At 37.7% G+C, this 26,473-nt stretch overlaps 2 protein-coding genes across 5 annotated transcripts in view; one reads left to right on the plus strand and one right to left on the minus strand.

Annotated features, from left to right (window-relative positions):
- Positions 1 to 1,754, plus strand: part of IL12RB2 (interleukin 12 receptor subunit beta 2) — a 61,648-nt gene extending 59,894 nt beyond the window's left edge. The window contains exon 16 of the mRNA XM_028512454.2: positions 618 to 1,754. Within this exon, the coding sequence (XP_028368255.1) occupies positions 618 to 1,157 (540 nt within the window). The 3' untranslated portion in view covers positions 1,158 to 1,754. The remainder of the gene's footprint in view (positions 1 to 617) is intronic.
- A 6,972-nt stretch (positions 1,755 to 8,726) lies between these two features.
- Positions 8,727 to 26,056, minus strand: SERBP1 (SERPINE1 mRNA binding protein 1). Of its 4 annotated transcripts, none has more exons than XM_028511358.2 (8): positions 25,583 to 26,008; positions 21,894 to 22,044; positions 21,164 to 21,304; positions 20,965 to 21,036; positions 20,267 to 20,386; positions 17,310 to 17,487; positions 14,544 to 14,717; positions 8,727 to 13,018 (listed from the first exon to the last, which is right to left on the minus strand). In XM_028511358.2, exons 1-8 carry the CDS (start codon positions 25,893 to 25,895, stop codon positions 12,962 to 12,964), a joined length of 1,206 nt encoding a protein of 401 aa, XP_028367159.1. In that variant the 5' UTR covers positions 25,896 to 26,008; the 3' UTR covers positions 8,727 to 12,961. The 4 variants fall into 4 exon arrangements, with proteins under 4 accessions (XP_028367159.1, XP_028367158.1, XP_028367160.1 ...); XM_028511357.2 differs by having other exon boundaries at positions 20,965 to 21,054; XM_028511359.1 differs by having other exon boundaries at positions 12,424 to 13,018; positions 20,267 to 20,341; positions 20,965 to 21,054; positions 25,583 to 26,056.
- Between the last annotated feature and the right edge of the window lie 417 nt (positions 26,057 to 26,473).

Genomic DNA, 26,473 nt, shown 5'->3' on the forward strand with positions numbered 1-26,473 from the left:
AAGGATGCAAGTTTTCTTCCAAAAAAGGTATTCTAGAGGGGTCTTTCTTAAGAACAGAACTGATGAAGAAATTACCCAAAAACTTTTCAGTAGTTGTATGAAAACCCAAACTGCTTAGGATCCCTTAAAAACCCCTTCATCGTGTGACTTCCTGCTGTGTCCGAAGCCTCAGTTTCCCTGACATAAGAACTAGCAGGTTCCAGGACAGATCAGTCTTTCTTGTCCACAACCTCCTATATAAAAAAAGACTATACTTCTCAGGATTCAGCTCTAGTATGACCCTTTTACAGCCTTCCCTACCCACCTCCCCTGGGCAGAAGCTCAGCCCTCCTTTTGCACCAGGTGCGTCCTCCCCTCCTAGATGAAAAGCAGCTAGCGCAGTTTGACTCACCAGAAAGAGTCTAGTTGAAGGCTGAGCAGAGTAGTGAATCACCACTCATTGGCCGGGGTTGAGAGGACTCCATGGCTCCTGCTTGTCTGCCTCCCAGACAATGTTAACTGCTTCTCTTACCTCACAGTCAAGGGACCAGCCTGTGAGGCCCTCTGGAACCCTGCAGTCAGTCATCAAGGCTCCTCTCTTAACATAGCCATATGAGCTTCTTCCTCCTCTTTCTTAGGAGAAGATGCAGCTGCCCTTGGACAGGATCCTAACAGACTGGCCCACTCCGAAAGAACCTGAGCCCCTGGTCATCAGCGAAGTCCTTCACCAAGTGACCCCAGCCTTCAGATGTCTTGTTCACCCCAACTGGCCAGAAAAGGGAAAAGGAGTCCAAGGTCACTATACCTCTGAGGAAGACACAGGGTACAGTGCTTCAGGCTCACCACCTCCAAGAGCTCTCACAGCAGAGACAGGACAGCTAGTGGATCTGTACAAGGTGCTAGGGAGCAGGGACCCTGACTCAAAGCCAGGAAACCCAGCAAGCCCCTCGCCGGTCCTCCCAGTCGACTACCTTCCCACCCACGAGGGCTACTTACCCTCCAACGTAGATTATATCCCTTCACAAGAGGCTCCTGTAACTGAGCCTCCAGAACTAGAGCCTCAGCATATCTCCCTTTCTGTTTTTCCCTCAAGCTCCCTTCACCCACTCACCTTCTCCTGTGGGGAGAAGCTGACTTTGGATCGGTTGAAAATGGGATGTGGCTCCCTCATGCTTTGAGTGAAGGTTGAAACTTGGCAAGTGTTCCCAACCAGCACAGCATGCCCATCTACCCAGCCCTCTGCTCCAGCTGTCAGCTCCTGTGGCTACTATTTGGTCTGTTTGCAACTAGAGGGCAGTCAAGCCAGTTTAGGGTGAATCTTGGGGAACTGAGAGTTGACTGCAGCCCAGATACCTCATCTGGCCTTCTCCAGAGGCTTCAGATTACATCCATCACTGTACGGACCTGGAGACTCCAGTCTAAATTCTTGCAGCTTTCTTGACTATGGTGGCTGGAAAAGGGGAGCGTGGAAACCAAAATGCTTACTAGCAATGAGGACCATTCTTACAGTTGTTTATAAAGCAGCTACTACATACCAGGTCTTAGGTTGAGATCAGTACTGTCCAATAGGCCTATCTACACTGCTGAATATGCTAGACACTAACAAGTGGCTGTTCACACTTTGAAATGTGTCTTGTATGATGAAAGAACTGAATCTGGATTGTAATTGAAAGTCACATGTGGCTAGTGCTACTGTATTAAACACAGCTACAGATAGATGATGGATACATTAGTGAGAATTACCAGCGAACTTCAAAATATATCATCCTAGTTTTTTACCAATAACAAGAGACCCTGGTGTACACCAATATAAAAGGACTTCCAAGATGGTGGTGATTGTTCTTATTTATGGAAGCCTAAGAATCTGCCTTCCCCTAGTTTTGCTGGTTTACTTTGCCTTAGCCTTTCGGTGAGTCAAGAGCAGCTTGATTGGGGAAAAGCTACTTGTAAACCCACCTTACAATTTTATGCAAGCAGCCACCCCTCTGAAATCAGACATCTTGAAAATGAGTGGGCCAAAGGCGCTCTGCCTTTCTTTCTGATGCAGAGGGTGCTGCCCTGAGGACCAGAGCTGTCAGGGTTTAAGACCCTAACTGCCACAGTTGTAAAGTGTCCTTCACTTTCCTTCCTGAAGAAAACCAAGCTGGTCCTTATAGCTCAAATTGAGCCTAGAAGAGTATCATTTCCCCTAGCACAACTTGAGATGTGATACATGTTTTACTCCTTTAGAGCTGTGGTTCTGGCCTGTCACCCTCCCCATGCCAGTCACTGCCTGTATCCTGTCCCTTAGAGGCACTTCTGCTAACCTCGTTTCATTGCTAACACCCTTCCCAAGAAACAGGATAAAAGGTCCAAGAACTTTTTTTCTTCAATTCCTGTCAGACATGGGGCCTACCTCCTACCCCCATCCCACCCAAACTGGAACTACAGGTATCCTGCAGAGGTCTAGAAATTGAACTAACATTGCTCTGGTTGTTCATGTTTGAGTCATCCACACTTCTTGCCATTCCAGAGTTAACATACCTAGCCCTCCCAGGCTTTTTCTTCTTGCATACATGTTTTACTCGAGCTATGCAGCACCACCCCCCACCGCCACCCGCCACCAATACCTTGCATCTGAGCTTCAGCACTGGCTGCTCTGCACCCAGGATGGCTTGTTTGCAATGGGCCACAAAGGTCACCTCTTGACAATGGAAGCCAACTTCTCTTTCTTGCAATACCTGTGTTTTGTATCCTTAGCTGTCCTCTTATCACCTAATACCTTAGCCACTCTTCTCTTTCCCACTTGGCCCCAAAGACCAGCTCCCAGTCTTTTCACCCTCATCCTCCACATCCTTTCCCTTAAAACCAGTCCCTTTTTCCCCCTAAATAAGAAAAAATATATAAAGCTTTATTTTAAAAAGGGAGACTTCCCTGACTCAAGGTTCCTTTTCAAGATGGAGAGGCCTCCTTGGTGCTCCACTAGCACGATGCCCGTATCATCTACTTCCTCTACTAAACTGCCAACAACCCGACAGCAGGAATCATGCAATGTTTCTTCAGCATGGTACCTGATACAGATACCAGCCACCACTTTCTTGCTCCCGTTCCTGAAGCCAGTCCAGCTGTGCATGCTCACTTTTTACTGGGACAACTGAGTTTGCATTTGTTCTTTATTCCCAACCCTCTCCACCGTCACTGTACACTGGCAGCACTGCTACAAGTAGCAATGTTTAAAAACATATTTGAGCAAGACTTTTTGCGGCTTGTCCTACCAGATTAACATGTCCTTTCCATAAATGAGAATGGGTAACCTTGTTCTGTCCTTACCCCTCGTTTTCATATACCTACCCCCTTCCTGCCACACACAAAATTTCAAAACTGGTTGCCTAGTGTACCAGGACTAAGCCGAGCTTATCAATATTCAAGACTCATTCCTCAAGAAAACTAGCAGTGATTTAAATCCTCACCCAATATACATCCAAAGCCAACCCAGATAGATACGTCTGCTCTGTTCAAACATTAAATTCCTTACTTCTCTGGGACCTAAATATAAAGTCCCAAGTTCATACTTGCTGGATATATGGCAACCTTCCTCATTAATTTTTGTGTACAAATCTGTACTTTGAATTGTTCCTTGAAAAGACCCTCTTTCCCAGAAGCCAGAGATTCTATTTCCTGGGCTTCTGACTTCTTTGTAGACAACAGGAGAGTCAAATTCCTTACCTAGTTCTGGTCTTTTACTGCCTTTCCCCCTCCACCCTGTCCCAATTTCTCAGCTTCCATTAATATCCTACAGCTGCAACTCACCAGTGCCCTGAAGCCTGTGAAAGAGATGCCAAGCTAGGCATTCTATTCTAGTCAACCTTCCATGTTTGAATGTTTTTTTTTGAAGCTCCAACTTTTCCTTTCACGTGTTGTAGTTGTCATGTGTCCCGATACCACTGCTCAAGCACTCTAAGAGTCCTGTTTTGCTCTTACTAATCTGCAAGACTCATGGATGTTCACATTATCCCATCTTATAAAGGCTGACTGATAGGTGACTTCTCATACTCTCTAGAATAAGAGATCAGAAAGGTCTCTTCTTCCTCCTAAAAAAAAAAAATAAACAATTCAATCAATTGGCTAATTGACAACTAAAAGAAACAAGTCAGATCTTCAAATCAGCCTATATGGAAATAAATCTTCAATGAAAAATTTGCAAAACACACACACATCAAGTTAGATAAAAATATTTGCAATACACGCCCAAAGTAACTTAAGGCACTCTCACAGATCAATATGAAAAAAGTCAACATTTCAAAGAATGGACTGAGAAGCACAAAACAGTAAATTTCAATAATAGTGTCACCTCAATAAATTCAGTAAAAAGGAAAAAAAATTAAATGCTCAATATTCTGGAAGAAAATAATCACCTGTAATCAAAGGAATAAAGTTAAACACCACTTTCCATCAATCAAATTAGAGAAATTAAAAAATTACCCAGTATTAATTAGAGATGGTGTCTGCAACCAGGTATGCTAGATGACTCCTTTCTGGAGGCAGTTGGGCAGTACTTTTTAAAATTTCAATAAACTCCACTCCTAGCAATGCAGACTAGAGAACAGTATGAGTTATTACAGCACTGATTAAAACAGGGAGAGGGACCTAAATGCCCTTTAAAAGGAACTTGGTTAATCTATACACAAAACAGCATCATGCAATCTAAGACAATGAATTTCAGAACACCCCCACCATTATATTATGTTCTGAGTTGAAAAAGAAAAAAGCTACTAAAGCTGAAATATGCTGTTGATTTCTATGGTGCACGATTCCCCCATCCCCCCAGCAAGATAACTGAAACCGGGATGGATCTTAAGAGTTCATGAAAAACGCAATATGCAATCTTTCAAAAAGCAGAGCAGTATTTGGTACGGAAATTACAAAAGAATGAACAGAATCATATCACTGTCATAAATCAAGCAAACAGGTTTTTGAAATAGACACAAAAATGCTAACAGTGGTTTCCTTTAGCCATAGGTTTTTAAATTGTTTCTACATTTTCATTACAAATATTCCTTATTCTTATAATTGGATAGTCAATACAATATAACCAATTCTTTTCCCCCAAAGGCCTGACACAATAGGTCTAGAGACAGACATGACCAACCACTTTTTTTTAAGGCCATGTCCTTTCAGGCTCCATCTGTCTGACACTTTCACTGGCCTTTATTACTCCTGTCAGTTAGTAGAAAAGGCAAAGGAAGATAAAACACCTAGTGACGGTGGGGTTGGTGGGGTTGGGGATGTTAGGGTAACAACTGAAGCAATGGATCTCTGAAATACAAAGTTGATATAACAAGCCAAATTCCCATTCAATGTATGTAACACAATGCATTCGATCCTCGGCTTCCTCTCTGGATTGGTTCCAGGGCCACCCCTACCTGCAGATGTCAAAATCCTCGGATGCTCAGTCCCTTATCTAAAATGTGGATTTGCATGTAATATACACACATCCTTTCAGGTACTTAAAGTCTCTAGATTATACCTAACACAACATAAATAGTTGTAATGTTTAAGGAATGACAAATGGCTTTACCCATTCACAGTAGGTCTAACCACACAGCACATGTCACCAACAATGTAACACCTTTTTTGGATATTTTAATCCTCGGCTGAATCTGTGGATTTAGAACCGTGGATAGAGAAGGCAATGTATTTAGTACATGTTGATTTTAAGGTACGTAATTCAGTTCTCACCATGACTGGTTTAAGATAGGTGTTATCTCCATTCTAGAGAAAAGGAAACTGAAATACAAGTGAATGGTTAAGTCACACTACTGGTACCTAATACATGACAGTCTGGTTTCAGAGCATAACTTTCAACTATACAAATTCCTTTCAATGCAAATGACTGCTCTAAAAACTTACATCAATTGGGGTTCTAACTGCAGTTAAAACTGTTGCCATAAAAATCTTTGGAGCTGTTTTTACTAAATAACCAAAACCTGTAATTTCCATGTTTCTCGAGTCCCACCTAGATCATTCTTGGTTCCCAAGAAATCTACCTTTAAAAACTAGGTAAATTTTCAAGTGACAATCTGGTACTCCTGGATTTGCTAATTTATCTACCCAGCTAATCTAAACCCTACAAGACACAGGGAGGCAAAGGAAAAAAAAAAAGGCAACAGAAAAGAACACTCCCCCCAAAAGCCCATTATGTTAAGGAAATTGATATATGGAGTGTTTAAAGCTATTAAAAAATTAAGTTTTTTAAATAGAAAAGCAAGCAGAGGAACCGTGCTATAACCCCACCTGCTACACCTACTGAATTTTTTCCAACTTGAAGGCTATGATTTCCTAAGCAAAAAGAAATTAGGGCTACATGACTCAATTTCATTGCTTGTATTAATTGTTGAAATATAAATGCCTTGCCTTTACTTTATGGTAAAGGCTGCACATTTTGCTAGTGGTCCTTTATTTACAAGTGGTTTTTCAATTGGTTCTGCTTTCAATCACATCTCTAAGAAACATACAAACCTACTATCGCTTCTCAATTTCCACAACTGTAAGGAATTATTCCTTAAGAGCCTGGCCTTGCCAATACAAGGTAATTTCAAAACATCTTCTCTCCGCCTTTGCCAATTTCACGCATTTTACTACCTATAGGTAATAGAACCCAAGGAAATGCTATAAAAGGTACTACGAGAGTCAGAGCATTAACTATTCTGAAAGGCCTTAAATTTTCACTGGAAAATCAGGCCCACCCACAAGCAGGACATTTTCATTACATTTAAAAAGCTACAAAAACATTTTCAAAATACAATGAAAATTAGTAATGAGAAACACTTGTTCTTTACATCTCACTTCACTTGGTGAAATGGCTTATGTCTCCCTGCACATTAGCTGAGAACGTGGCCTGTGTTAACCGGTTATTTTCCTTGTGCTGTCTAAACCAAGGAGCTGGTAGACCCTCCCCCAGCCCTCATGAATCAAAAAAATTTCAAGGGTGAAAATGGAACACTGCAAGATTTTGAAACAGATATCTTAATTTTATTCCATCACAAAGGGAGTAAAAGACCATCTGCCTTCCTTTCACAACACTAGAAATACTTCTTTCCCAATGAGAGGAGGTTTTTCTCCTCTCATTCTTGTACAACTCCACAGACAGGATTCCTTTGCATTCCTATAAACACTTCCTTTAGTTTACCCTCTCTGGCCTATGGCAGGGTAGCTTTCATTGCAGCTGAGTAGTCAAAAAAACAATGGGGGGTGGGTACATTATTCTCCTGTAATTGGGAGGTGCTAGTTCTATTCCTCAATCAACAGTATAATGGCATTTTAAAAAATAACCTTTATCCATTTTTCCTGAAAATTTCTTTCTCAGATTCTATGTATTTTCACCTAGGATTATGCAGCACCAAAGCACTTCTCTACTTCAGTCAACATTACTTCCAGTTCTACCTTTCGACTCAAGCAGGGAGGTCAGTCTAATTGCTGAAAACACTTTGATCTAGATTTTGCTAACATCGAGTGACAAACTGCCACTCAATCTTCAAGGGATGCTGTTATGAACAAAATACAATAGTTTGAATCTGCTAAGTATGTGATTTCTTCCCAATGACTTGAGATCAGTGAACATGTGTCTTAAAAGTAACTTTATCCAATCCAGTTTTCCCATGTATTCCTCAGAAACTCCTGAGTTTAGCACTTAAGAGAAGCCTTGTACATTTTGTGTAGGTGTACACTTACTCAAATTATCTATCTCTGAAAAGGTGTCTGTCTAGTTTTCACCAATTATTAAATCCTAAACATTTTCAGCCATAAAGCTGGAGGAAGGAAAGGGGGAATCTACCAATCAACCAACAGTGTTTGATGTGTTTAAGTCAATTCCAAAACAAACCCTGGCAGTCGAAGCACAAAATGTTTAAATGTGCTCATCTATCATTGTCCGACTGTGGTTGCCAAACAAAGGAACATTTCACTATGGATTCTGACACCCAAGGTGTGAAACAAAGAATTTCAACATGCAAAGTTCCCCAGATTTCTGACATTCAGCTAAAAAAAAAAAAAAAAAAAAAAAAAATTAGCCCAATCTGACAAAATTCAAATATCAAGAACCAAGTTCAGTAGGACCCTTTGGACAGAATCTTCATTCTATGTAGACAAAAACCAATGCCATTTCTTTAAATTAGAAGTAATATTAAGTTCCTAAAATCTGTTAAATCAATCAGCTACAACTGCAATTAAGGTGATATAAACAATAACGCCTAAAAATAAGCCACTTCGAATTTTCCCTACCCAGTTTACCAAATAACAAATATCAAAATCCTGAATATTAATCTTTCACTTTTCACATTTCCATAACAGTAATGCAGCTATTTAAGGAAGCAAAGCCACAGCAATCAGTTCAGAGCAAATCTCATCACCTGATATGAATCAACTACTTCTAAATAGGTTTCTAAAAACCCATAATGAAATCAAAATTTTCTGATATTTGTTATCACCAGGTATCTTTTGTCTTTTATACACAAGGCTTAGAACATACACATAAAGCAGCACCAGAATCTGCCACACCCTCCCAAATAGGCAGCAAAAAGGACAAAGTTGACTGATTTAAAACACTAAGTTCCCACATAATTAACACCTGAAACAAACAATTTGGTAAATTATTTTCTAACTTGTGGAAGCCACTTCTCATCTTTTCTTTCCTTCCATTGAGAAGTGAACAATTGACTCCCAGTTACTCAGTACAGAAGTAGTCAATGGCACAAGAGCTAAACTCTGTCCAAATGGATAATCTGATAACAAAGCTGAGGAATGAGATCCTCAGAACCCATTCATTCCTGTCCCAGTTTAACCTATGGAGTTAATCAACAGCTTACCCATACGAAAGGTTCAGATTCTCATGCAAAAACTATTCACAACAGAAAAGATATTAGCACTAAGTGATGAGAAGTGTTAGTGATTCACTAACCATAAATCACTAAACTATAATCACAGCATAAAGCTTACTTTTATTGCAAATTTATACTTTCCTTAACAGTTTTCATGAGAACATATTTAAGTCACAAGCTACATCATCTTTTCTTAAAATAACATGATCTTTACTAGGTGACTACCAGGTATTTTGGCCCTTATTCTCAGTATAGAAGAGGCAAAAAATTTGCTTTAAAATACTTCTGATTTTACAACTTCCCATAGGGTAGGATGACTTAATTTGTACCTAAAATAAAACTTTTATTTTAAAAGAACTCCCGTTGACCTAAGAGTGATCGATAGCTTACATCAGGATTCAGCAAACATTTTCTGTAAAGGGCCATGTTTTAAGCTTGGTGGGCTACATACATCTTTGTAATAGAGTTTTGTTTTTAACCCTTTAGAAATCTAGAAGCCATTCTTAGCTCAGGGCCTGTACAAAAATGAGCCACAAGCTGCTGACCCCTAGCTCTGATATAGTACCTACTTAAATGACATTAATTTCCACTCTATTACTTTCTTCCGTGGGAACAATCTTGATGGCTTTAATATACCTTCATATCTGAATTACTTTCTGAAATTAAGTTTCTAATCCCTTAAACTACAACTCTTCTTTCACGGTTCTTTAGTGAACCCCTTTCTCAGCTTGAAAGTTATTTCAATCATTTCTCCTATAAACTTCCCACTTTTCTACCTTTAAGATTCTCAACTTGAGAGAACATGTCCAAGGTCAAACTCAGGCTGAGCAAAAAGCAACTGAACCCGGAACTCCTGAAAGCAGACACTTAACTCTATACCTCAATCAAACCCGACAGTTCTGCAAATGATGTTAATTACTTCACTATGTCTGGGGTTTGACTAGAAATCATTTTACTGCCTTGTCACTAGATATACTCTACAAAGCATAATGGTGATCAAGTTCTGGGCTTTCTAAAGATAAATTGGAGATCTGGCTTTTAAGATTCAGACTCCACAAATACTAATTTAATTTACATGTTAATTTCAGCAGAATTACAAATATCTGGGTTAAAGTCTATCTTCTAAGCAACTGTTTACTTTCTTTAAAAAGCAGAGTTACATGCACCTGAGAGCCTGAGAATAGTTATACCAGTTACTTAAATACAGGGATAAATGTCCAGGTTCTAGCAGTTTCACATTCCTCCTTAAAAAATTTTTTAACCTTTTAATACTTGTTGGCCCAATATATGTAATATTTAGACTTTGTATGCAACTCCCTAATAACATTTTTCTATTTCAGTGTGACCTTCTCTAGCAATTAGAAAAATATCAGAAATGAGTACTTAATGTACTCCCTTCAAACCCATGCCAAAAATTAAGCCCCAAATATGTCAACAACCCTGGAGATGATGTGTCCTACTTCCACTTTTAAAATAAAAATGAGTAAAGTAACTAGATGTACAGTACCTAATGACACATTTTTAAATCTTTCACAAATCCCCACAGGTCTCAAAATAGTTATTTAACTAAAAAGAAACCATATCCCAATCATTTCAATACAAACTGAAAATATCTTAAATAAATTCTGGCATTATTCCCATTAAGGGATTTTTCTTTAAAGTATTAATAGCGTTTAGCGCCCTCCCCACCTTGAAAACAGTGGCGTTCAAGTCATTAACCCCCGCATTCAAAATGTAATCTAAATGTAATCGAAGAGTACTGCTACTTTTAAGATCAGTCCTTGCAAGTCATTTTGTAAGAATTCAACTTTCTAACTCTAATACTCATTAAAACAGGCATCCTTCCCAAATGAGCTTATACAGCATAGTTTAACAAAAACCCACACACACAAAATCTAAGCGTTAGAGGAAAAATGAAATGTGAGCATTATCTTTGGGGTGCACACACACACGTCAGAAAAACACATGACGATAATTGGGCTCCTATTTCATTGTTCTTATGACTTTTAAGAAGTGAGCATGAAAATAAAATCTTTATTTTCAGTCATTACCCACCAATAAAAGAAAGTTAGGTTCACAGTTTTAGATCTTGACACAAAGTGAACTAGGAGGCAAATTTACATCCACCAGATACAACTAATGGACCAACTTTTTAAAGTTCAAGCTATCTTGAAAGCTTGCAACATATCAGATATTGCTGTGTAGTCTCTAGTGACAGAATGCCAGCAATGGCTGACAGTGAGTGGAACTTGTGAAGTGTTTTTAATAGGTGTTTTCTATATGTTGCTAGAAATTAAGAGGTTTATAAACATATTACACATCCAGAAATGAGTTAAGATACTTAAAAGTCCAAACATACTAACCTATTAGGAGGGGTCAAAAGTCCACATGGATTAAATTAATACTTGCCTCTGGGTAGCAGGTATGTTTGTAAATATAAAATCATATTAGACATTAGCACCAGTACAGAACATGCTCAGCATCATAAGATCCAAAACACCAACACAAGTTATTTATCATTTAAAACCAATTACCTCCTTCCTAATATATGTCAAACTGGTAGGTAACTAGATTAATAAATCTATTTCAACTGATTAACTTTTGTACTGTACAATTGCTCTTTTAGAAGTATACCGAGAGAACTAATCAGCAAACAGCAGACATTTAATGATATAAGATTTTCAATATTTTAAAAACTGGACATTACCACACACAAGTAGAAAACTACTGAAAATTAATGAGTGACAAAGTTTTTCAACCTCTAAGTAAAATTCCTTTTTCTGCTTATCAATAAATATTGCAGAAAATAAAATCCTAGAAAACCTGTTTATTGATCATTCTCTCTATGTATGTTTTACTAAGTGCACTGCTGCTCCCATTCAGGAATCCATTATTAACCTAATTTTCTAATAGAGGAAGAGGTAAAAGATACTTATCACCTGTGGAACAGTCCAAAACTAATAGCAATACAGGAAATTCAGAAACAGTAAGATTTTTGGTTTATATTTCATGGATGGTGCTGCTGTTCCAACCTTATAAAGTAAAGCTGTCTGCTTTCCAAATTCCAAATATTAACACATTCCCGCATCTCACCATACTAACCAGTGCCCTTTGGTTTCTTTAGAACAGGAAGGGTTGAAGAGTCATTGATTATGGGTGTACAACTTTGATTTGGGACCTTTCCACACACACAAATCATACCAAGTGGCCAGACGCAGTTTAAATATCATGCATTAGCCAAATCAACTTTGTTACACCCACCCTGCTGGAGGAGGAAAAGCCCAACACTCGTAAGACTACTTTACCTGACAGGATGTGTTTGTTCTTCAACCATAAGTAGCTTAAACATCTTACTACTAGACAGTAAGGAAACTAGTTTGGTTTTTAAAATGGGAAATTCACACATTTTAAAATATAGTTCCAATTGTCAATTATAATTTGAACCTAATGAACCATGCAAGAAGGATTAATAAACCAATGTGCTTTGAATTTGTTCAAGTCATATTTCTGTATATAAAGATTTAGCATATAACAGCGATCATGAGAAGTGAAAAAAGATTTCCCCAGAAATGAAAATATTAAAACTAAGTTAAAATACATAAAGTCATTAGTATTCCACACAGCATAAATTTTAACAATCAAGAGTTTACATGTCCCAGTTGACCATGTGTGTAAATGCAAAGCAGGTACTAAAACTGATATTATGTCCAATATTTAAAACCAGTCTGTAACTGGGGGAACATCTAAATTCTTAATTAAAAAACACAAATGAAGTGAAAGCTTTTAAACTGGTACACATGTTCACACCTATATTTCAAGTTTGGAAATGCATATTTGCAAGCAGCAATACAAAATTTTCATGAAGAATGCATAATCTCTGAAAATTATGAAAACATCCCTGCTACCAATACATTTCTAAATACAAAACTGACTACCATATTGTTACTTCCATGTAGCAAGAGAAGTTCATTTTCAAAACAGATAAAATTCAGTCTGTAGGTGTGAATGGTATGAATGACAGTCTTTTTTTTTTTTTTTTTTTAACTTCTTGGTTGGGATCCTTAAGCATGCAAAACCTCAGAGAAGTAGGGTCCACAAAGGAACCAGGGTTGTCTTATGGCATCCAGTTAAGCCAGAGCTGGGAATGCCTCTGGGTCATCTACATCAGGAGCAGAAGCACTCGACTGAAAAAGAAACAAACCAAAATTAATTAATTCTCAAATCTTGCCAATGTCTACATTTAGACACAGAGCTCTAAAAAATCTTTAAGTTAAAATACTAAGTAAAATGTGCCAAACCTTTTACTTAAAGGCAAAATTTTGGATCAGAATAGGACTATAAATACTTGCAGTGAGTCTTGTCCTGAATTTCTATTTCTATCAAGACCTAGGAAAATCCCCTAGTAGCAGCATGGGTTATTTTACTTTTCTAATATATCACACAAGTAAATTCACATGGGATGTGTACGTGGACTCTTTCTTTGTTAAGTATTCCCATATTTAAGCAGCACATTCAATGTTAGAATAAGACCAACTGCTATTTACAACATACAACCCCCCACCAAAGCATTGAAATGGTCCACATACACACATTGGCTGTTAAAAACACCTGACCTCAGAAGAAGAGACGGAAACAAAGAATCACTACACTGATATTGCTAACCATAAAAATGTGTAATACTTAAGTTACCACTATGATCAAACACTGGAAGAACCAATCAAGCAAGTGGGTCCCCCCAGTTTGTGTATCAGATGTTAGAATTGAGGAAGACATTATGGCTGTATCCTAGATAGACCCTAGTGAACTAACCAAAAGGTTTTTCTCTAATAATGTAGTTTAATAATAAATACATGTTAAAAGCATGAACTTTGGCAGAGCTCAATCTATCAATTACTAGGGCTTATATAAAAATATTTCATAAGAACTTGTGTTACATGCTTTGCAAGGCATCGAAGATTACAAAAATTAGGTCAAAAATGAATCCCAGCTCTTACATGACAATCTAGTAAAGTTAAAACAAAAAAACAAAAACAAAAACCAAAAACACCAAGAACTACAAAGGTGTTCTCTAGTCCATCATTTACTGAGTTTCACACAATTATTGCAAGGAACACAAAAGCTATGTTTAAGAGGTGAAAAGTCGAGGCAAAGGATGCAGTTGGCATTTCAGGCAGACCCAGCTATAGGTTTCCTGTAGCTGAATTCCTCTTCTGTAAAATGGGGTTGTCAACACAGTAACAAGAATTAAATGACTCACCACATAAGATGCCTAGCACTGTACCATGACAGCACCTAGTTAAGTATTCAATAAAGGATAAATTCAATTCTACTGGCAGCACCATTCAGTCGTTTAAGTGCTTTAAACAAAAATATAACTAAAATGTAGTCTACTGTTTCAAGTCATTTTAGAGAAAGAGAAGTGGGAGGGGAAAGAAACACTGATTTGTTCTTCCACTTATATTTATGCATTCATTGGTTGATATTTGTATGTGCCCTGACCTGGGATCAAACCTACAATCTCAGTATATCAGGATGACGCTCTAGTCTAACCAACTGAGCTACCTGGCCAGGGCCTAAAATGTAGTTTCTTAAAGATATACCTACCCTTTTTTCCTTTTGCTTATGTGCCCAAAAGGACTTGGAGCAGTGAATTTACCAAAAGAGTTCATCCAATTTCTTGAAAGGGCAAAAAATGTCTTTAAAAATTACCTTGTCAGTCCTGCTGCCACGGTTTGGACGTCCACCACGTCCACGGCCACCTCGTCCTCCCCTGCCACCACGTCCTGGGCGGCCAAGGTCTCCAAAATTGATCTCCAGCTGAGATGTTATATCATTTGCTGGCTTCCGGAAATGATGGTCCATAACCGAATCTTCAGCATGAGCCTAAAAATTTAAGTAAAGGCCACTGGGTGATTACCAGGAAATTAATGCTGCAAATTTCTAAATGAGCTTTCTTCTTAAAAGACCAAAAATTCAATCTGTACATTATGTGATCTCAATTAGAGGTATATAATCAAACCACTCAAGTGGCTGGGGCCCATCTGAAATCAAATCTAATGGATCATAATCTCTAGTAGCACATTTAAAATAAGGTTGTCAGGTTAGTATTTCCCATGAAGGAACCCAATAGGGGATTAGGATACCCCTAATTTGGATCCCGATTAAGACATGGACAGATAGCATAATCCTGAATTTCTTTGTAAATTAAAGAAAACTTTTGCTCTCTATTCTTCCAATCACGAGTCAACAAATTATATATGAACTTCTCAGGATGCTATTCTGTTCATATACGACTTTTGTATGTTCTTTCACTCAAACTAGAGAGCTACAGATTCGAGTGAATCACAACTTTACAAAAGGGAACCTCGAAAAGCTGTGCCCAAATAAAATCACGCCTTAAATAAATACACCAAAGGAAGGAACCAACTAAAAATGAAGTTGTCATGATTGTGAAGTCCAGATCCTACTTTGTGTTTCTGTAATAAACTCCATGACCCAGTCTGCAAAAAAGCCAGAGAATTTCATACTACTTATGCTTGCTTTCTTCTTTTACGTCTGGGATGAATGAGTTTTCATCTTCAGGTTAGGAACTTTCCTTATACTACATTAAAGTATGTTTTAGTGTTTTACATACATGTTTTATATGCATTTTCGTTTTTATATATTTCTGGAGGAATATTGTTTTTTTCTAGTAAACGTCTTATATTATAATCATTAATAACTACTCTTAAAGAGTACAAATAAATGTTGTATTTGTAGCCATGTTTTCACCCCTTTAATCATCTAATACCCAAATTAAATGTCATCCCTTACTGACAACCTAATTTAAAGAGAAGGCTCTTTAAAGAAGCATAAAAAATGTAAATCCACTAGCAAATTAAAGTCAATTACATATACTAATTGTCTAATTTTAAAATGTTTGCTATTACACAACAGAAATTTATTAATTGAAAGCTTTTACAACTTCCTAAAGCACAAAAGCAAAGTTTAGGCTGATACACTACCAAAACAGCCTGACAGGTTCTACAATAACATAAAGGAAGTCTGGATATTCAGGGTACTTCCCTAACCTGTAAGGTAACTAGTAGGATAAACTGGTAAAGCTTATAAATGTAGCTTGATAGTAAATATGTCCTGGTTTTCTAGTTATTCATAACCAATTCCACATTTCATAATTTTCAAAAATTTCTCATCATATACATTACCTTATTTAAAACTGGGATACCTAGCCTGATGTCTATGAAATGCATGAAGAAGCTTCAGGAGGAAATCACCTTAATCTGTATCAGAATTTTGTACAAGTGTTTTTCTGGAGAAAAGTTGTCAGGACCCCAAAACAGTTATAATAAATTATTTCAAAGATGACCAATAAATCTTTTCCATATTAACCTAAACAGTTTAATAATTAATTCAAATGAGCAATCCCCCCAAGGTGAACCGTCAAGGTTCTTTAATCAGAAATCCTATTTGTTTTACCCAGATACACAAAACTGCATCTGTAAGAACTATAAAAAATATCCAAAAAGTTGTTCTAATAAATCAAAATATTTTTCCCCCTACAGGACCTGACACTTAGGAGACAATGCCCTCATCTATACTATTTTTATAGACTCAATATTTTACAAAATCACCTCTAAACCTAGAAAAATATTTAAGTCTCTTTAACCTGTTTTATTTCACAATGTTTCCACATTGATTTCACAGCTACTTTTTTAGAAAATTAAAATGTAGTAAAATCCTACTGATAATCTTTTTATTACAGGTTGCCTTCATAACATTTTAATCTAACTTTACGACTAAAATCTTATACTTACACAAACAAGCCCTAAAAGGATGCAGCACTGGGGCATTCCCTGTAACAATGTCCCCCAAATGTTAAATACAACCTGCCAAATCAAAAGCCACTAACATGTCTTTCTCATTAGTTTCCATGTTTTGTAAGTAAAGGAAAACTATAAATTAATTATCTGGTCTTTACAACATTCCTAAATAATGAAGGGTTCTACCATCTATTGAAGAGTCCTGACCATTATATATGACATAAGCAGACAATTTCAAAAACTGAATACTAAATAAAGCCGTTCATTTTATTTTAGGTTAACCACATGTAAACGCCAAACTTTCGATCTAATACAAGTCCTTGAATGATTACCAGTTAGTTAAGCAAGACTTTTAAAAAATATCACAGCTTTGAGAAGACTCACTGTATTTCTAAAACATAGTAATTGTAGGATAAACAATTGACAGCTTTTTCTTTGGGGTGGGAGGTGGGGGAAGACTCCAGATTGACAGGAAGACTAAATTTCTTGGAATATACGGTAATGCAGTTTATTTTCCCTTTTAAGCAATGTATCTGTCCCAAACAATCCTAAGTAAAGCTTTTCTTTTTTATAAACAGAAATTTTAAACCAAAAATGATAAATACAATTCAAGATACCTCTAAATATTTCCAAAGACCACAAAACTTAACTTTACCTCTTCACTCTTTGACTTATGAAGAACAAATCCCTTCTTCCACTGCCCGTCAGCACCTTCATTTGGTTTTCTGATATTAAATTCTACTTTTGCCCGGTCCTTATTTTGAATAGCCTTCCACTCATCCAAAGTCATTTCTTTTGGACCCTCTTCCTTTACTTCTTCAACTTCGTTTTCTCTGTGAAAAGATGCTTAATTTTTACATCTAGTAGGTGGCTGACAAAAGTCTGTATTACTTATATGGAGGATCATCATTTTTATAACCCAATGGCTAACATGTAATTTGGTAGACACCAGGAATTCAATGCTTAATGAACTAGTGAAAGTATGGAGAAAAATACAATTCAACTTCACAGATTTTAAAATGATCTTCTATCAGTAATACAATCCAGAATTGGCTTTACCAAACCCAAAACACACATTTCTTAAGACCACAATACTTTAAAACTGTATACTTACATAATTACAATCTTTGGCCTAGCTTCTCTTAAAACACCATTTCTAACTTCCATAATTTCCCACCATATATAACTCATAACATACATATATGAAAGTAATCATCTAGGTTGCCTGTGAAACCAAGCTCCATATTCTAGAATATAAAAAACTGTTCCTCTATCCTTTATTTTAGCAACACTTAAGGCAAAACAAAAACTTTAAAAGCCAAGTTTATACAAATCTTAGATTCTATATAATCCAACTTTCAAACCAACCTGTGTGTGGATAAGAAACAGGTTTCACTAGCAATGAAACTCTCCACAAAACACATTGGTTTCTATACTTAATACTAGTTATTTCCAAATACAATTCTCAAATAATTATTATATATTATCATTTTCCCTTTTTGCAGAAAGCAAGCATGGGTGTAGAAATCCATTATTTTAGTCTAATCTCAATTTCCAATAGTCACCAAACAAGTAATGCTATTTTGGGAGCTCTGCTTCTTTCCAAAGATAGCAGTGGATTCAATTATCCTTAGAGCTCAAGTATCTCTCCCTTTCAGGCTACTCTGTACTGTCACAAATCCTACCTGAAAATTTCAAGTTTACATTGAATTGATGAAATATGGTTATCAGGCTCAGCTATGAGTTTACAAATGAGAAAAGTAAGACAATTCCTCTAAGTTGAGGCACAGCTCAGAATGTAACTCAGCACACTTCATCACATGGAACCATGACACCTACCTTCAAGGGTTGTTGTAAGGATCAAGTGAGACAAAACAAAAGCTCTGGAAACCATATATGAGGGAGCCAAAGCCAGCCAAGCTATTTCTTAAATTCATATTTCCATATACAAGATACGATACCATGTTCAGATTCTCTCCTACTCTGGAGACTGCTCTAATGTCATCATCATGATCGTTAGACAAAAATACCCTCAATTTCATCCCTGAGTCCTGAGTTAAGGATTTGCTTCTAAATACCCTATCAATATGTAATTTCCTTCTGGTAGACATTTATAAACTCTGCAGGTCACACTTAGGTGATTCAAACACGGGCTCTTTATTAAAGGAACAACAGTTGGGTTTAGCACTGTGAAGTACTTAGTATTACATAAGGCTCATTTAACTCATCCATCACAATTTCATTGTTTACCAAACAAAATTCTGATCCCATGTAGTTTCATATAAATGAATCACATTACCCTAAGTTCAACACATCACTTAACACCATATTTTTTCCTCCTCTCTCCAATAGCAAATCTATTATTCCTTATTCCAACAGACCCATGCAATATGACACCGAAATCATTAACAGTGGTTCACTGTAAGAGCAATTCTTCCTGAAAAAGCAAAGTTTAGAAAAGCATCTCCTCAACTGATTTGAATATGTCCTAGTTAAAAATTACTGACCTGAATAATCTATAAGGCAAGACTTTAAAACCACAATACTGTACAAAATGATTGTCATATAACTGCTGCTTCAATCAATAGAAACTAAAAGAAGGCATTAACTTATTTCTGCCAGTGTAACTTGAATCTTTAAAACTCTCTCACCCTGTAATAAAACAAAAACTTCAAAATCAAGTCTTCTACCTAAAAATTCAGAAAATGAAAAAGATTAAGAAAGCTAATGGGTAACATATTCTGGCCTTTGCTCTTCTCATACATTTTAATACAAGCCAATAATGGTATGTTCCATTTTCAATGTTGATGAGGAAAAAATTTCAAAGAGAGAAAAACTAATTTTAAAGTGGTCACATTTTCTACTTTTAAGCTGTCTCAAAATAAAATCTGTATAGTTATCGAGTCCAAAGTACTTTTAACTATGAGTTCTAACTACTACAAATTCTCTCATTTCAACCATTTGCTCTAATTTAACCTCCCTCCCAATTTCAGATTCCAGTTCTCACCTATTTGATGTCTCTAGACAGCTATCACTAGAATTACCTATTACTTATATATTTATTATCATTATCTCTATTTAGGTTATTAGAGAGATAAAATGCATGGCATCTTATTCCTTTTCTCTATTTTGAGGTTAAAATAATTAATTTTTGTGCATAGGGCTAACAGGTTTTACTGAAATATGTATCTTCCGTATCTTAAGACAACAATGGTAATTTCTTTTTTTTTTTTTTTTTTTAAGATTTTATTTATTTATTTATTTTTAGAGAGGGAAGGGAGGGAGATAGATAGATAGAGAGAGAGAGAGAGAGAGAGAGAAACATCAATGTGTGGTTGCTGGGGGTTATGGCCTGCAACCCAGGCATGTACCCTGGCTGAACAATGGTAATTTCAAATAGAAATGACCATATCTATTTTTTAAACCATTAGAACCCATTTTTTACATGTGTAAAACACTCTACATAGACACTATTTGAGAGGCTAAGGTACAATAGAAGTTTCTCCTGTTAAAAAGCCATCGAATATCAGCATTAAATGTATAGGTTTTCTTGGTAAAAATCTCAATTGATTTCAGCAATAAAGTGTTATCTCTCTATATAAAACCACTTACTTATTTTCAGTGTCCGCAACTGGATGTTCTTCACCTTCAGGTGTTTCCTCAGTCACATTTGATTGCTCCAAGTCACTGCAATTATAAGATATTTGTTTCTGAATGTATTTTGGGGACTCTCTAAGGAAAGAAAAAAAAAGAAAGGCATCTAGGTCCATTTACATGTAGCTGAAGAATTTTTTATATAGAAATATTTCAAAATCCATATTTTCCAAAAAGTCTTTTTTCTACTAAATTTACACTCTAGTAGAACTTTAAGAGAAAATAATTTTAAAATGTATACTGATCAAAGTTACAGTACTCTGCTCAAAATGTAGCAGGATGTAACAGTTTTAAAACAAATCCTCACTGGCTTATCAAATTTTTGTAGTGACTACAAGGATCATTAGCTACAAACTATAAAGACACAGAAAACCAGAATACCCAAATAACGTCAATGTAGGGTTTCAGGAATAAGTGTGTACCCATATGAAAAGAAAAAGTGGTATCACATATATTGAAATATAGAAAAATCAATAACTTGATACATTATAATCTAAACATATCCAATAAAACATTATCTTGTACGGCCATAACTCTAAGATGAGAGCTATTCCATTCTTTTCCCAGGGACAAATGAAATTTAACAGTCATGGGTGAATCTAAGTAAGGCATAGATCAATTTTATTAGAATTATTTTTAAAAATCAGAATACCAACGTTAATTCATCTTTGACAGTTCCCCAGTTGTGAGATCCGCTACCTCCACGTTTGTCCTCGTGCTTCAGGCCACTATAATGTGAAAAAGAACTAACAAAACTGAGTTAACATAATACTCTTTAGTTCTAGAAATTCAAATTTTGTTTTATTGAAGAAGTAAACTCAAATCTAAAAATATAATAACCAATATAAGACTTACGATCTATCACTTCCACTATGCCTATCAAATTCTCGTTTGCCACGAGAATCAAATCCATCTCCTCGGCCCATTCCACGTCCTCGGCCTCCTCGACCTCTTCCAAGACCACCACGGCCTCGGATAGGCCGGTCAATAATCGGTCTACAACAAATAAAGAAGGTCATATATGTCCCGGTTTCAAGAGCAAAGAATAGGGAAATTCAAAGGACCAAAAACACAGGAATACATTTATTGACTCATAAGCCAATAGTTAAGTACATTTTAGGAAACTCAAAATGTCTGTTTTTAAACACATAAAGGAAGTCAAAACAAGAAACTACCCCCAAATCAAGAAAATTATTTTTACATTGTTTAAAACTTACTGCTAAAGCATATACTTTTTTTGTTATTCGTTTCATATTCTAATCCAGTAAAACTGCCACTTACCAATACACTTAACAATTAAATCTAGCCTGCATAACGAGTAATGTTTCGCTACAAATAACCCAACAGAACTTTCCTGTTAATATCTGGGGAAAGCAAAGAAAAGAAATTGCCTATCAATTCAAGTGTTTCTGTAAGGATGAACACTAAAAACTATTTTTGAAATATCTGAAGTATAACAATGTACACGTTCAGATGTTTCTTTGAAAAACCAGCTACACTGCTACCAAACAATGACCAATTTATATCTTTGTGCTAAGATATGACTCTATAAACTGACAAAACATAATTTTTTTCAAAAACTTGCCTATCAACTGAAAATTCTCCTCCTTCACCCTTTTCTTCAAGTGGCTTTTCAAATCGTCGTTCACGAGGTGGTCGCCTTTCTGGTCTCCTATCAATTATTTTCCCTTCGCCCTGAAGTTGTTGGTCAGGTCTTCTTCCAACACGTCTTATTCCTAAAATGATAACCAGCACAAGCAAATTATTTTTGCAACACAAAATTTTAGGCCTAGGCTTCAAAGAAAAAGAAACTGCTAATCTTAGGGTCCACTGAGTAGTACTTACTGTTGCAAAAGGCCAACACTGGGCATCTCGAAAGTAAACACTCAAAATGGGTGAACACACCTTGTACATTTTAGATTTACACTTCAGACTCAATTTTTTTCATGTGCTTTCTTGGCATTAGTCAGATCAAAGACGTAAAGTCGAGCAGTTAGAGAAATTCCTATATAAAGACAATAATCTTTTTTCAAATTTCTATCTAGTTTGCCAAGTCATTTCCCCCCTAAAGTATTCTCTGCAACTGACCTGGAAGGCATCTGGGTGGGAAGCCATTATTCCTCTCACCTTTCAAAATGCCAACCTCTTTAAAATTCTAAATCAAAAAAAATTCTAGGCAAATGATAAGGTTTGGCTACAAGACACCAAAGGTAACATCAGTAGCCACTCATAATTAATAACCAAGCAAATCCATACATACATTCACCAGATGAGGACGGGGGGTGGGGGGTGGGGGTGGGGCAGTGAAGGCCACACTTATATGATTTGGAGGGGGAAAAGCCTCAACAAAGACCAATAATTCTATGAAATTATAAAATTTAAAGGAAAACAAATGACATTTAAAATCACGCCTCCATAGTTTGAAATAAAGTACCATCCTCTTATTAGTGTATATGTATATATACACACCACACCTAACAAAAAAAACTGTTGTGCAACAATAGGAAATACTCATTATTTTACTATTAAGGATGGAGAGTGTTTCTTTTGGTTTGCTGGTACCAGTATATTTACTGATTTTCTCCTTTATTACTTTTCTTCTGTTAGTGTCTTAAGGTCCACAAAGGCAACCAATATGCATTATTGGTGACCTTAACAGTAAGTAGATTGATGGTTAAATTCATGACTAAAATTTTAGATATGGTATCATTCCCAAACCACAATTTATGACAAAGTCAAAAGGCAGCTCAGGAATTGCTTTTTTTTTTTTTAAAACAAGTTCTCAAGTTAATTCAGTCTGGTTCTTTCTAAGAACAATTCACCCAATTGTTAAGGTGACTGTAACTACAGTAAAACAGTAAATATCAAACTCTTCAATAAAATTTTAAAGTCCATTCCACATAAACTCTCAGGATAGGCCACACTGTTAGATCTCATACCAAAGCATTTTAAATAAATTTCATCAGAGGTAGTGTATTGGGTGGAGCTGAGCTATGGAACTAGTCTTTATAATGATATCTAAGCCAAACACACCCAATAAACAATGCCTTGCTTCCCCACCCAATATTCAATATTAGGCTTACAGAATCTAAAAGCTTACCAAATACATTCATTCACCCAGTAACTGACATTTAAAAACGCATGTTTCTCTTGATATATTTACCTGTACTTGCAAGCTCACTTCATGTTCACTAGATTCCAGGCTTTTAATATTTTTTAAAAATCCCACCTTTGTCTACTAAGTGATATACTGTGGTGTCACTTCTCAAGTTCTCCAAATGGACAAAAAATGAGTTGCAAACGCTAATTCTTATAAAGACTAAATATAGATCTAGGGCATATCTAACACTGGACCAGGAGCAATCTTCAAAGGCACAGAACATACACCATCAGGACTAACAATCCTTCCTACCACAAGAGGCAGATACTGTTTATAGGTCTATCCTCCTCCAATGCCAACATCAAATGACAGACAGCAGGATCTCAAAACAAGTATTTTTGCTTCACTTGTAAATTTGTGTTTTATGTAATTTAAAGTTAAGACTGCTCTGAAACACTGATCTAAAGACTATGTGGATAGCTAATACAGGAAATTTCCCAAGGAAGGACTACAGAATGACAAACTCAGTCCTGGTTATGAATTTATGAAATAATTCCATTTTTGTCACTTAAAATGCTAGTTTCCAGATTAGAGCTTACTTCAAAAATGGGCTTTATGATCAAAACAACTGAGGCATTTCAGACACACTTCATCCTTTGAGCATTCAAAATGGGTGAACACACCTCGTACATTTCAGATTTACACTTCAGACTCAATTTTTTTTCATGCGATTGAGATAGGTCTGAACAAAGACAAAGTTGAACAGTTTAAAGAATTACACAAGCCAGTGTTCCTTAACACAGAAATTAAATGATTTATTCAGTTGTGTTACAGGTTGCTATAAAGCTTAGTAGACAAAATAGATATTTGGTTTAAGCAATGTAACATGCTTTCTAATACTCCCAACTTGTGCTTCTCCCAATCTGTAATTTTAATACAGGAGTTTCTGTTTTATTCACTACTTCGGTTCTTCATTCCAAACCTCAGAGAAATTCTATTTTAAAAACAAACAAAAAACCTAAACCAATACCTAACACAATTTTTTTTTAATTAGTTGAATGCTAACGAGTTCAACTAAAGCTAATGAGAAACAACTCCTTTCCGGAGCACGTGGCAGTAAAGCGAAACTTCAACTTTAAACAAGTAACACCAACCAAGACACGGAGCTTTGGTCCTACACCTATTTGTTACTGATCACTTTTGCCTTTCCTCGTCTCCAACTGTATTTGCTTTTTAGTTCACCACAAAAGACAAACTTGTAATGAGCTAACACACAAAATTCAAGCTTATAACACTTCTGTTGAGTTTACAGTGTGACCTGGAAGCAACTATTACCCGCCAATGAAATCCTGACCATGCTTCCCGCACACACGGAGAAAAAGCGATAGACTCAAAAGAGCTCTCTCTGCTTCGGCTAACGTGACAGCCTCTGCACTCATTCCACCACGAGGTCCCAGCCAAGCCACACAAGAAAGAGTGCGGGGGGTCGGAGAAAGGGTCGTGGATTTCCTGACATAACCAATCTTCATTCAGAATTCCCGCTTCTGTCTGTCTGAATGCACACAGCCAAACTTCTCTCTTCCCAACAGCATAACGAACTCTAGCAACTAAGTTTAAAATAGCGTGGGGGGAGGACAATAAAGCGCATGGGGCACCTAAAACTGCAATTGTACTTTCACAGTATCTAGTAACCTCAGAGAAGGGGCTTGGTGTAAATTCCGACCCCCAGCTTTTCACCGAGCTCCGCGCCATCGTGGGACAAGATGGCAGGACAGAAGCGCAAAACAGACAACAGCACCTCAAAGCAGCACTCTGAAGGAGAGCTGTGCGGTAAGAAGCTTGGGGACCCCATGCTTCCCCATAACCTCAGTCCCTCAGACGCCCGAAGGATCTGGCGGGAAGGCAACAACCTCCTTGGATTCCGAGCACGCTGAGTAGCACCTCTTCGACCCGCCACGCTCCTCCGCTTAGAACCTGAGGCGGGAAGAGGCTCCAGGAGGCTTGCAGGCGGTGTCTGAACTTGGGGCTACCATGCTCGCAGGACCTGGTTTTTGTCATGGGGGGAAACGTGAGGAAATCGGCGGCAAACCTCCAGCAGACGCCGGGAACTCAAGAAGCAAGTGGTAGCCACGAGTCCGCCCCGCTCCTATCATCCCCACGCTCTAGCAATTTACCTTCTTTCTTAAGCGCCACTGGCGGCTGCGTGTCCTCTTTCTTGTCAGCCACGCCAACGTTGGACGGCAGTGGGTTTTTGCGATCTTTCTGGGACTCTTTACGCAGCTGTTTGCCTGCCGCATTGGAGTTGGTCTGGGCTGCGGCCTGAGCTGCGCTCTTGGCCCCAGGGCCCCCAACACCGCCCCCGCCGGCTTCTTTTTTCTTGTTTTCTGCTGCCTTCAACACCTCGAAGGGGTCCGATTCGTCGTCAAATAGCTGATCGAATCGGTTGGTGACTACGCAGCCGAAGCCTTCCTGTAAATGCCCAGGCATGATGGTGGCTCGGCGGCGCGTTCCTCCACGGATTGCAGCGGGCCGCGCCGAGCCAAAAGCGCCTGCTTCAGCTGTTCCCACAAGATGGCCGGGCCGAGAAAGGGGGGCTGTCTTCTCTTCCGGCGTCAAGCACACATCCGGGAGCGGCCAGCGCCGCAGAGCACCATGGGATAGATAGGCTAGAGTCGCTTCTACTGAAGCGGCTCCCGGCCTCAGAACTACAATTCCCAGAATGCATGGCGCAACAACTCTTCGCGCGCGCCACAGAGGCGGGACCTCCCGGAGGGCGTGGAGCAAGCGAGCAGAGGGAGTGGAAGTGCGGTGGTGGGCGGAGTTCTGCCACCTGCTCTTGCCACCCTTAAACTCTCAATCTCAAGTGTGCTGAAAACAGGAAAACGTGACGGCGTATTTTGCTCTCGAGAGTATTTTGCTCTCGAAAGTAGTCTTTGGTTTTACTCTCCCGGTCTCCGGTCCAGGGCTAACTTTCCCCAGCTTTCCGGGAGAGTCAAGGTGACTCCCACATCATAGAACTGTAGACTCACAAACTTCCCGGGCTAAGGGGGTTGCCAAAGTGCGGC

The sequence above is a fragment of the Phyllostomus discolor genome, chromosome 5, assembly GCF_004126475.2.
Source record: "Phyllostomus discolor isolate MPI-MPIP mPhyDis1 chromosome 5, mPhyDis1.pri.v3, whole genome shotgun sequence".
In the NCBI taxonomy this organism is placed as follows: domain Eukaryota; kingdom Metazoa; phylum Chordata; class Mammalia; order Chiroptera; family Phyllostomidae; genus Phyllostomus; species Phyllostomus discolor.